The 13,481-nt window shown below is 40.1% G+C and overlaps 1 protein-coding gene across 3 annotated transcripts in view; it reads right to left on the reverse strand.

Moving 5' to 3' along the window:
- TTBK2 (tau tubulin kinase 2) overlaps positions 1–13,481 on the reverse strand; it is a 143,254-nt gene that overhangs the window by 110,501 nt on the left and 19,272 nt on the right. For 2 of the 3 annotated variants that reach the window (XM_053593657.1, XM_053593656.1), the window contains exon 3: positions 10,016–10,163. In XM_053593657.1, coding sequence (XP_053449632.1) covers positions 10,016–10,163 — 148 coding nt within the window. Of the gene's footprint in view, positions 1–10,015; positions 10,164–13,481 lie in introns of those variants that run through there. The other variant, XM_053593658.1, reaches the window with a different exon arrangement.

A 13,481-nucleotide genomic window follows, 5' to 3' on the forward strand; every position in this document is an offset into this window, starting at 1 on the left:
TCTGGGTAGAGTGCCATGGCATGACAGCTCACAGCAACCTCCAACTCTTCAGCTTAAGTGATTCTCTTGCCTCAGCCTCCCAAGTAGCTAGGATTATAGGTACCCACAACAACACCCGGCTATTTTTAGAGATGGGTATCTGTCTTGCTCTTGCTCAGGCTGGTCTCAAACTCCTGAGCTCAAGCAATCTGCTTGCCTCGGCCTCCCAGAGTTCTGAGATTACAGGCATGAGCCACCATGCTTGGCTCACATCTGGCCTTCTTTTAAATTTCTTAAGTACTAATTAATAAAGGGAAAAAGTAAAAGATCCTCTCCTTCTCTGACCCCTCTAATTTTAATCCCCTCAAGGGCTTCTTGAATTATATGTAATTTCAAATGTTCTTCGTCCACATGGACAAAGCATATATAAATGTATGTGTATGCATGCAAAGATACATATATACATTAATATTCCATTTCAAAGAAATGGATTTCTGCTGCTTAAAATAATCTAGACCTACTCTATTTCCTACATGTCATTTTACTAAACCAAAACAAAATACTGAATAAATGAATGCTGCTCAAGCCTGCAGATAACATTAAATCTTCTAAGTAGGAAAATGTTAAATTGAACAAATACAATTTTCAAAGACTTCTTAATACCCTTTGATGGAATAATGAACATCATTGACAGCAGGCAAAAGTAAAAAATGCAGAAGTTGTAACAAACAAAAGAGCAGAATGTAGGTTTATATAATACAAGGCTAAAGGATATAATGAGACATAACGGTGTAGCTCTAACCTTTCGGGTCCCAGAGTACCACTACTATGCTGACTCACAAAAGGTTGCTTTGGAGTAACTTTCATAGTCAGACTTTTATATACTGGAGAAACCAGTGATCTAATCCAGAAATTACATATTTCTTTTTTTTTTTTTTTTTGATTTTTTTTTTATATATATTTTTTTGTAGAGACAGAGTTTCACTTTATTGCCCTCGGTAGAGTGCTGTGGCATCACACAGCTCACAGCAACCTCCAATTCCTGGGCTTAGGCGATTCTCCTGCCTCAGCCTCCCGAGTAGCTGGGACCACAGGCGCCCGCCACAACGCCCGGCTATTTTTTTGTTGCAGTTTGGCCGGGGCGGGTATGAACCCGCCACCCTCGGTATATGGGGCCGGCGCCCTGCTCACTGAGCCACAGGCGCTGCCCGAAATTACATATTTCTTATATTCTTATGACTAGGAGAAAGGAATAGTCTCACTTTGCAGGAGTAGCTAAAGACTTCAAGCAGGGAAGGCAGAACAAGTGCAGTTGCTCTCCTGTAATAATAAGCCTTCTTCCCAACTCTCAGATTCTGCTCTGTAGCCTAAAAGGCAAAAATAAAATCCAGGACCAATATTTCCTTTTTTTCTTATTATTTTATCTGTCCAACCATCAGGTGTCAAAGACCAACATTTCAGGGTAAAAAAAGTCCCAGAAAGTGAAAAAAAAATGACTTCTTCTTTATAGGTTGTAAGGAAAAATACTTTTCTTCTGCATTTGTTTGAAGCAAGACAAATTAATTCCCAACTATCTCAACCGAGAATAGAATTATTTGGTTATCAAACAATAGCATTTACTCTATTATATTTTAGTATTAATAGGATCTTCATTTGCTTTTAGAGAGGATATAAAGGAGAAAAGTTTTAAATAATTACATTATCTTTAATTAATTACCTTTTCATCCAGGAGAATATATAAACAGAAAACTTCAGTTTTAGTCAAGTTGAAATTTCAAAAGAATATATAAGAGATGATGCTAATCATCTGCAACATGAAGGAGGTGAAATGAGACAGAAAGGCCAAACTACCCTCTAGTCATCAAATAACTTTGCAGTGATTTTTAAAGATAGCAAATTTCATTATGTTGAGCATACTATGGAAAGAACACACTTTAAAAATTAATGAGAAATTAGATCTACAGAATATTTTCAAAGAAAAATATTTTTTACACATGAGCATATATATATTTATACCCAAATTGGAAGCAAGTAAACAGGGTATAAAGTTTTTTTTTTGTTGTTGTTGTTGTTTGGTTGTTTTTTGAGGCAGAGTATCACTCTGTCACCTTGGTTAGAATGCCATGGCATCACAGCTCACAACAACCTCAAATTCTTGGGTTCAAATGATCCTCTTGCCTCAGCCTCCCATGTAGCTGGAACTACAGGCGCCCAGCAAAATGCCCGGCTAATTTTCTAATTTTAGTAGAAATAGGATCTTGCTCTTGCTCAGGCTGGTCTCAAACTCCTGAGCTCAGGCAATCCACCAGCCTTGGCCTTCCAGAATGCTAAGATTACAGGCCATGAGCCATCACAGCTGGCTACAATGCGTAAACTTTCAAAGATCCTAAAAAGATTTCCTTTGATGGAAAGACATACTAAGTATAAATATAGTAAGTACTCACTTAACATCTCAATAGGTTCTTGGAAACTGCAACAGTAAGCTAAATGACATACAGGTCTAAAAATAATATTTCATTCAACGGCCTTTTGCTAGACCACTTATGAAGAAAAAAACTGATTTCATTATATACTGTTTTGCTTAAAGTTGCAATTTCCAAGACCATATCAATGACCATTATGTAAGGACTTACTGCAACAATAATTTTGTAATATTTTAAATGTCCAAAACATTACACCCATCTATGCAAAGACTAAAAAAAAAAAAAAAAAAAAAATCAAATCCTAGGGGTGGGGCAGAGTGCCTCATACCTGTAATCCTGGCACTCTGGGAGGGAGAGATGGGAAGATCCTTGAACTCAGGAGTTCAAGACTAGCCTGAGCAAGAGCAAGACCCCGTCTCTACTAAAAAGAGAAAAAAATAAAATTAGCTGGGCCTTGTGGCAGGTGCCTATATTCCCAGCTGCTCAAGAGGCTGAAGCAGGAGGATCATTTGAATCCAGGAGTCTGAGGTTGCTGTGAGCTAGACTGATACCATAGCATTCTAGCCTGGACAAAAAAGTGAGACTGTCCCAGAAAATAAAAAGTAAAATAAAATCCTTAAATCAAATAAAAATCATTTTCTGGAAGATCCAAGTCACTATCTTCTATTACAATAAAGAGTTGAATCTCTATATCATATGGTCTTAAGAGTCTAAGCCCTATATATCCTAAGGTAACTTTATCAACTGGTATTTATAGCACTCTCTAAAAAATTATTCCAGAACTACAATAGTTCTTTTCTTACTTAGAAAAAAATCAACAATAAAGTTTATGAAGAAAATAACAACCAGAAATAGAAGAGCTATATTATCCCATCCTCCCACATCCATTTACAAATGTATGCTACTGCCAAACATGAAGCTACTTTGTGCTATCATTTTGCTACTGAGCATAATATACTCTGTAGCAGGGGTCCTCAATCTTTTTAAACAGCGGGCCAGTTCACTGTCCCTCAGACCATTGGAGGGCCAGACTATAGTTTAAAAAAAAAAACTATGAACAAATTCCTATGCATACTGCACATATCTTATTTTGAAGTAAAAAAACAAAACGGGAACAAATACAATCACACTGCCTCATGTGGCCCACGTGCTGTAGTTTGAGGACCCCTGGGGGCTGGGCCTAGTGGCTCATGTCTATAATCCTAGCACTTTGGGCCAAGGTGGGTGGATCTTGAGAGCTCAGGAGTTCAAGACCAGCCTGCAAGAGTGAGGGCGGTGCCTGTAGCTCAGTGAGTAGGGCACCGGTCCCATATACCGAGGGTGGCAGGTTCAAACCCGGCCCCGGCCGAACGGCAACAAGAGTGAGACCCTGTCTTTAAAAAATAGCCATGCGTTGTGGTGGCCGACTATAGGCCCAGCTACTTAGGAGGCTGAGGTAAGGGAATCACTTGAACCCAAAAGTTTGAGGTTGCTGTCAGCTATGACGCCACAGCACTCAACCCAAGGTACAGGGTAAGGCTGTGGCTCAAAAAAAAAAGAAAAGAAAGAAAAAGATACTATGTATACGTCAGGTTTAAATATGCATAATCCTTGCCCTCTAATAGGCCTGAGATTTAAAAGAGAATACATATTTATTTTAAAAAATAACACAAAGTAATAAGTAAAATAAGAATAAATAAGGCAAAATATAGTACTTATTAAAACCTACTGAGAGGCTCACCTCAAGCCTCTACAACTCTATCCTGACCTCATTGGATACCTAAACCTAAATGCCTCATTTTTTTTTTCCGTAATACGGTTTGGCCTATGTACAATATGGACAACAGCTCACATTAACGTAAATATGGAATCTTCGATATCTCAATTCTCACTGATCTCAGTAATTACTGTCAAAAATTAGGCCAGGCATTTCTCACACTCCAAAATATTCCTTCTCTGTGTTGTCTTGTGAACGCTCTCAGATTCTCCTGGCTCTGGTAACACCACTTTCCCCACCCATCTGGATCTCCTTTGCCTTCTTTCCACTCAGCAGACAACCCCCCTCCACAGCTCCTCCTTCCTCAACCTCACTCCTACCCGAAGAATTCCTACCTGCAGAATTCCACTCCATTCCCCCTCTCACCACCACCACCCTCCAGACCTCCCCTGCACAAGGTAGGAAAAAAAAATGGCAGAACCAGGAAAGACAAGAAACATGGTAGAACTCCAAGAATTCCCCCAGGCCCTCAGACACACACACACACACACACACCCGCCCCCCCAGGGAGATCTCATTGATCTGGCCTTCAAGGTAGGGCAGCACCTCTCAGAGCACCAGTTGGCTTCTGCCATCAGACAAAACACAGCTACTTCTTTTTTTTTTTTGGCCGGGGCTGGGTTTGAACCCACCACCTCCGGCATATGGGACCGGCACCCTACTCCTTGAACCACAGGCGACGCCCAACACAGCTACTTCTTAAAACTCTGCAGGGCACTCTGAAAAAACAAAATCTCACCCAGGACCATGTTTTAAGTGCAGCAAACCAGGCTTTTGAACATAGCAGTGCCCAAATCCAAACCCTCCCCCAAACAAAGTGTCCAGCCTGTGAAGGTTCTCCCTGGAATACTGACTGCCCAGGTCTTTCTGAAGATCTGGTTTCACAGTCACTCCCAAGACCTGGCAAAAATCCCTGACCTCCTGACCCTAGATGCAAAAGACTGACCATCCCTGGAAAATCAGGATGCCCCCCCACCTGGATGCCATCCTGGAAAACTAAATTGTGGGTATTTTTGCTAGTGGAAGGTAAGCCAATCTTTTTTCTAATAAACACAGGAACAACTTTTTCCAAGCTGTCACCTTATAAAGGCCTTCTAAAACTAACAGAGATCTCTGTGATGGTAATTAATGATAATTTACTGTACCCTCAGGCTACAAGATCCTTATGGTGGTAGAATCATGGCCTCCTTGGTTATTTCCTATGTTAAGGCCACTAATTATGATTTTTTTTCATTCTCAGTTTCAGACCAGTAATCCTCTGCCTCATCTCTTGATTTATTGACCAGGCAGTCACCTGGGAAACAATTGCTCATATCCTTGCCCTGCATGGATATCAACCAGTTCCCAAGAGTGTTCATGTAAACATCACTCCAGTACCCCACTCACTTCCCCCTCCCCATTTTCCTTTTCCTTATAGGTAGACCACACTGCCCCTCATCCCACAGGAAGCAGTCAAAAAGACACCACACTGATCATCCCATCTTTTTATAATCGGTTAAAAAGATGGGGATGATAGAGTCAAATGAAGGAACCCCATCCAAATAGAGCAGACTCATTTGGTGCCTGTGGCTCAGTGGTTAGGGTACCGGCCACATGCACTGGGACTGGTGAGTTCGAACCCGTCCTGGGTCTGCTAAACAACAATGACAACAACAAAAAGCTGGGCATTGTGGTGGACGCCTATAGTCCCAGTTACTTGGGAGGCTGAGACAAGAGAATTGCTTAAGCCCAAGAGTTGGAGGTTTCTGTGATGCCACGACACCCTACCAAGGGTGACATAGTGAGATTCTGCTCAAAAACAAACAGGCTCGTCGCCTGTGGCTCAAGCCCCTAAGGCGCCAGCCACATACACCTGAGCTGGTGAGTTCGAATCCAGCCCGTGCCCACCAAACAATGATGGCTGCAACCAAAAAATAGCCGGGCACTGTGGTGGGCGTCTGTAGTCCCAGCTACTTGGGAGGCAGAGGCAAGAGAATCACTTGAGTCCAGGAGTTGGAGGTTGCTGTGAGCTGTGATGCCACAGCACTCTACCCAGAGTGACAGCTTGAGGTTCTGTCTCAAAAAACAAACAAAAGAATGAACAAATAGAGCAGATCCGCCCAAATGGATAAACACCCCACCCTTCTGACAGATGTCCCACCCTGGAGGGGATGTGCCAACCTCCCACTTTTCCAACCTTTAAAACCCCCATCCACCATTACCCATGTACTGACTTCTTTCTGAAACTCAGCTCGCCCTCACTGAAGTGGAAATAAAGGCTGCTGTTGGCCTACACAGAACCTGGATTCCGTTTTCCTTTTGTTTCACATCTCGAAATAATTTTTATTTTTAGTCTTTGATCTCTCAATAATGATGTGTCAACATAGTTTCATCAATTCTTTTTTTTTTTTTAATTTTTTTTATAGAGATGGTGTCTTACTTTGTCGCCCTCAGTAGAGTACTAGGTGTCACAGCTCACAGCAACCCCCAGCTCTTGGGCTTAGGTAATTCTTGCCTCAGCCTCCTGAGTAGCTGGGACTACAGGCGCCTGCCACAATGCCCGACTATTTTTTTTGTTGTTGTTGTTGCAATTTGGCCGGGGCTGGGTTTGAACCTGCCACCCTTGGTATATGGGGCCAGCACCCTACTCACTGAGCCACAGGCGCTGCCCCTAGTTTCATCAATTCTAACAAAAGTACTATTTTGGAGAGAGATATTGATAATAGGGAAGGCTAGGCATGTGTGAGAGCAGGAGATACATGGGAAATCTCTTTACCTTATTCTCAAATTTTGCTGTGAACCAAAACTGCTCTAAAAAAAGTCTTTAAAAAGTTAGGGGGAAAGGGCTAGGAGTGATGGCTTACACCTGTAACAATCCTAGCACTCCGGGAGGCTGAGGTGAGTGGATTGCCTGAGCTCATGAGTTTGAGACCAGCCTGAGCAAGAGTGAGACCCCATCTCTAAAAATAGCCGGGCATTGTGGCAGGTGCCTATAGTCCCAACTACTTGGAAGGCTAAGGCAAGAGAATCACTTGAGCCCAAGAGTTGAGGTTGCTGTGAGTTATGACACCATGGCACTCTGCCATGGGCAACAAAGTGAGATTCTGTCTCAAAAAAAAACCCCCAAAATTTAGGGAAAAAGCAAATTTAAGATTTGCCTGTTTAACTTGAAGAGTCTAGATATGTACCACATTTTGTTAAAACTAGAATGGAAATCTAACCTTAAAAAAAGTAATTGGGCTCAGCGCCTGTAACTCAGTGGCTAGGGCACCAGCAACCCACCAGAGCTGATGGGTTCGAATCCAGCCTAGGCCTTGCCAAACAACAATGACAACTACAACCAACCAAAAAATAGCCAGGCCTTGTGGCGGGTCCCTGTAGTCCCAGCTACTTGGGAGGCTGAGGCAAAATAATCACTCGAGCCCAAGGGTTTGAGGTTACTGTAAGCTATGACGTCACAGCACTCTACTGAGGCAAAATGAAACCCTGTTTAAAAAAAAAAAAATTTGAGTGGTGTGCTCATGTGGTCCCAGCTGCTCAGGAGGGTGAGGTGGGAGGATCCTTTGAGCCCATGACTTCAAAACCAGCCTAGGCAACACAGCAAGACCTCATCTATTAAAAAAAGAAGAAAATACAGGGTAAAATGCTAAGGCCTTCACACTTTAGGGCCAGTGAGAAAGAAACATACTAGTGATGAGAGTTTTGTGCAAGCTAAGGAAATCTAGGGTTGTCAAGTATTGAGAAGACTATAAGAAAGACAATTGAGAACTGAGTGAATTTGAAAAAGGTATTATGTGAATTTTGAAAAGAGGATTAATTTGTTAAAAGGACCAAACTAGGAGTTAGGCTAAATTCATCATAAAATATCTTTTTATCTTATAAAGAAACAAATCCTTATATATGTGCTAGCTATCAAAAGCTGAATGTCAATTTAAACCTATCCTAAAATGGTTAGCTACTGGTTGTATATGTTTTCCTCAAAGACTTAGCCTTTTCATTGGGGTCACTCAGTAAAAAGTCAATATGCCAACAGAAAGACAGGAGTGGCTCAGCTCCAGAAAAATGTTCTCAAAATGGTCCATATTACAAAGCACCCTCAATGAAAAGAAGTTGTAAGGCATCAGTATGCAGAAGGCAACAGCTGGGAAACCAAGAGCTACCTCATTGAAATACAGATCTATGTAGTAAAACAGATTCTGGGAGGCTGAGGCAGGTGGATTGCTTGAGCTCAGGAGCTCAAGACCAGCCTGAGCAAGGGAGAGAGCCCATCTCTACTAAAAATAGAAAAACTAGCTGAGCATTGTGGCAGGCACCTGTAGTCCCAGCTGCTTGGGAGGATGGGTCAGGAGAATCGCAATGCTATCAGATATTATGCAATGGCACTCTAGCTGGACACTCTAGTCTGGGACAACAGAGTGAGATTCTGTCTCCAAACAAACAAAAAAAAAAAACCCTACTTATTTTTGGAAAGTGGAAGGTTTTTGGGAATAGGATGTCATGTGGTTATAAGGTAGAATAACAACATAAAAAATAGGAGAGAACTAGCATCCAAGGGTCTTTAATCCATTTGTAAATTTTGTAAAGGTCTTTAATCCATTTATAAACTACACTAACTATCACATAGAATCCTGAGTAAAGCAGGGCCAAAAGAGACAGGATAACCTCCTGAAGGGGTTCCAGAGAGGCCTCACCTGGAAGCATCTCTTCAGGGCCAAATAGGAGTGAGAGATGAAGTGGCACTGTCCATGCCAAGTTGGTGCTGATATACTCTTCATGGGCTTGGCTCAGAGCAAAATAGATATCCTAGGATAGGTGCAACCAAGGAAGAGGTAGCTCCAGCTGCACCTGTTGGTAACCTCTACATTACTGAGTTAAGAACAACTTGGGAGAAATAGGGAGAAAATAGAAAAGGTGAGAAAAAGAGAGAGCCATCTTTTTCTCTATTCTTCCTTCTCTATTTGTTTTTATAATACAGAGACAATGGATGCTGATCTATCCACTGTTTTCCTGATTTACTACTTTGTGGAAATGCTAACTTTGAGCTAAAAATAACTATTAAATAAATCCATAATTTTGTTAGTATCATGCTCTAATCATATGACCTAATTGATAGAGAAACTTGGATAAGTGGAAAGCTTAGAAGGCAAAGGAAAGTGATCGTCCCTATTTAATTTTCTTTCAGATCAAACAAGTATCAGTAATACCAGAGTATGTCATTAAACTAAGAACACAAAGATGAACACAAACTAACAAAGTGTTCAAGTTTTTACATCACTGGATTCATATCAGAAAAAAAGTACTTGTTCTTACAGTAAAAAAAAAAAAAAATAGGAACCCAAGTAATACAGTGGATTTTAAAATTGACAACAGGGCCAAACACAGTTATTCTCTGAAACTGAAGTTAATGAGAATCAGCACGTAACTAACAGAATTATTATTAACCCACCCTGCAGAGTGATTTGAAGGCAGCTTCCTTACTGTGATTAAAGCATGCTTAAAACACAAAGAAATGAGTGGAAACAACTCAGAGGCATTTATGACTAGTTGTTTAAAAAAATGAAGAAAATACTCTGGTTTCTCTTCAGATCGCATAAAAAACGAAGAAAGGCATATTTTATTATGCCACATTTATGACAAATGTTTCTGCTAATACACTCTCTCTCTTCCTTACCACGAAAAGGAATTTCCAAAGGCCAATTATGCTAACCAGTCACATACTTGCACTACTATTAACCAGTGATAAAATTTCAAGAGAAAAATGCTCAGCATGTTTATACCTAGCTGACACCAGAGTATTCAATTAGTCATTAGAGAATGTAATCAAGGTCTAGGAATATTAGAAAAAATGACAAACTGTACATCATACAAAAAAGCTTACCTTGTAGTTTTTTTAAAACAGCAACCTCCATTTTTAGTACTTGTTTTGGTTGTTGAGCTGATTCCACCTTCAGTGCAACATTTTCCCTGGTAAGCATGTCCAAGGCATCGTAAATTTCTCCAAATCCCCCACCTCCAATCTTTCTCAACTGCACAGAAAATAAAATAAGAACACACACTCAAAATTACTATAAGATTCTAATTAAAAACCAAATCATCTCTTATATTTAGAAAATAATATATAATTTTAATATCACTATTTTATGATAAAGTGTTTCAATATTGTTTAACTAAATTTATGCCAAGAAGAAAACAAATGCCTGGAAACAACATCAAAACCTTTTCTCACAGGTCTGCCCACAAAAAGTAATAGAGTTATTTAAGCCACAAACAATTTTAAAATTTAGTCCACAGCCAGCATCAGAAATGTCACAAAATATTACAGCATTTGAAACAATCACTTCCTACATATGCCAGTCAGCAACCAGATTTGTTGTTTTAATGTTAAGGCAGTCGTTTGTAAACTTTTCAAACCATGAAATCCTTTTGCCAACGGAAATCTATCTAGAACGAATCTGGTGGATGTGTGAGGAGATTGGAGGTGGGGTGGCAGCCAGCACCCGGCCCTCTTCACCATTACTTACTTACTCTTCTCTTGGAGGCATCTAATAGGCTCCACAGAGCCGGCAAAGCACTCCTATTCTAAACTTCCCCAAAGTTCACTATCTATCTATATATTCAAATAAGAATAAACTCTAATCAATTTAAACAGCTTCATCACATAGATACTTAATATTCTTCCTGGTAAAATGTGTTAGTTTAAGGGCAGCGCTTGTGGCTCAAAGAAATAGGGCACCAGCCACATATGCCGGAGGTGGCAGGTTCAAACCTAGCCCCGGCCAAAAACTGCAAAAATGTGTTAGTTTAACTAGGGGATAACAGGATTTTTGTGTGAGTATTATAAGGAAATTCAAAGAGCTACTGACAACTAGACCTGCAAGGCTCTAAAAACTTGAGTTGGGGGTGGGTGGGTGATATACCTCAAGCTAGAGATGGCAGTAAGTTAGCTTTCTTTCATTTCCTGAAACTATGTCTTCTTATCTCATTATCAAATATCTAAGCTGTGATATAATATAGGAAGGCATCATAGGCACTGGGTCCTAAATCCTCACCATCCCAATAAGGCCTGGCTCATGTCTTATTTCTTTCTCCACTGGGCTTCATTGATTATTGCATCTAGGTTGATTTATTTATCTTCTGGATTTCAGTGGTAATTATTTATTTAATCACTCAATGAATCATTTTACCATATCATACCTCAGATATCAATTGTATTATTACATTGCTTTTTTTAACTGTCATGTTGCTTAACTTTTCAGTGTCAGTATCCTACCTCACTCAAAGAAACTAAGCTGCTTCTTCCACTTTGTTCTATTTATGTCCCAAATAGAATTTGGCAAAGTGCTAACTGTATAATTATTGCTTAAAAACTAATTATTGTTTTGTACATATGAGCCATACTACTTTAGTTTCATTTGGTGATGGGAAGGGAATACTATCTATGAAGAACTACAGGATGAATTTAGGATTTAAAAAAAGTTCCACGGGAGGTGCTTGTGGCTCAAAAGAGGAGGGCACTGGCCTCATGTGCTGGAGGTGGCGGGTTCAAACCTGGCCCAGGCCAAAAACTGCAAAAAAAAAAAAAGTTCCAGAAATATTCAGTTAAATAAATTGCTCTTCGGTGAGTTCTGACTGGTACTTATGATTCTTTATATTTTTAATCTATTAAACAAAGTATGATGCAACTTTTAAGAACTCATAAAACAGTACTAAGGGGATATCCTTCTAACTATGGACTAACGAGCTTCATATTTTACCTCACAAAAAACTTTAACAAAGGATAGAACAAAAAAATCTAGGCTGAAGTAATGTTTTTGCTCCTCAGTCTATACCTATAATGCCATTTGACCATTAATAGAACATTATTTTTTATTGCCCTGACAAAGCCCTAAGCCATTATCAATGTTATGAGGCAGAGACAGAGGCAGTATAGCATGATGGGGGGTACACAGATTAGAGAAAGAATAGAGGTAAGGCTTCTAGCAGATTATATTTTCCAAAGATAGCCACAATAGTATCATCCATCCTTGCTCTTCTTCCGTGTAAAAACCTTTCATATTGAAGAAGGAAGTATAACCTTGCTACTCCCCCAGTGAGAGATACAGTCCACCTCCCCATGGATCTTATGACTACTTTAACCAACAGAATACAGCAAAGTGACACTGTGCCAGTTCTAAGGATAGCCCAACCAATCTAGCAGCTTCCATTTCATGTTTCTTGTAAGCCAGCCACCATGTAAAAAGTGTACCTATCCTGAGAAACCATAGCTATATGGAAATGCCCTAGAAAAGTAGCCACCATGTTGGAGGTGGAAGATGGGAGAGCTAAGGAGCCCCAAGGTGCCAGACAAATAAGCAAAGAATCCATAAAAGGATCCTCCAGGTTCAGTGTCCATAGTGATGGCTACCCACATGGAGGCTGGCAGGTTGGAACCCGGCCCGGGCCTGCTAAACAAAAATGACAACAAAAACAACAAAAAGTATAGCTAGGTGTTGTGGTCGGCACCTGTAGTCACAGCTACTTGGGAGGCTGAGGTAAGAGAATCGCTTAAGCCCAAGAGTCTGAGGTTGCTATGAGCTGTGATGCCATGGTACTCTACCGAGAGCAACGTAATGGGACTCTGTCTCAAATAAATAAATAAATAAATAAAAATAAAAAATAAAGGATCCTCCAACCTAACTAATCCTGTTAGGGCCATATAAGAGACAAATCACCCAGGCAAACTCTTCCCAAAGTCCTAGTACACAAAACAGTGAGCAAAATAAAATGACTATTTTAAGCCTCCAAGTTTTGATGCAGTTTGTTACACAACAATAAATAGCTAAAACACAATCCCTTGGTGCCCCATGAACATATTGATGTACACAGCTATGATTTAATAAAAATAAATAAATAAAAATAAAAAAAATAAAACACAATCCTTAACAAGTCTGTGATTTCCCATTTAAAATGCCACTATGTGTCCCAAGTTTTGGGGACAAGTTCCAGAAGTATAGTAGAACCTCCATAGTTGACCACCTCTGAACAGTGACTAACTCTTTAAGTTGACCTAATTTTTATAGATTGGACATGCACTACATTTATGTTATCAGTACAGTAAGTAGGCCTAGTTCTTTATGTTGACAGATCCATATGCTGACCAGTTTGAGTGGTCAATGTACAGAGGTTAGCTCTAATTATCAGGACAAGTGAATCATGCCAGGCAGAGCTTCACTTGTCACATTTCGATATGTCTACTAGAGAACAGCCAACCTTTATCACAGTACTTACTTAGCACAATGCCCTCACCAAAGCAACACTCATGGCTGACTTTAACATTAAAGATTACCAATTATTGGAATCTTCCT

The sequence above is a fragment of the Nycticebus coucang genome, chromosome 6 (genome assembly GCF_027406575.1).
Source record: "Nycticebus coucang isolate mNycCou1 chromosome 6, mNycCou1.pri, whole genome shotgun sequence".
Taxonomy (NCBI): Eukaryota; Metazoa; Chordata; class Mammalia; order Primates; family Lorisidae; genus Nycticebus; species Nycticebus coucang.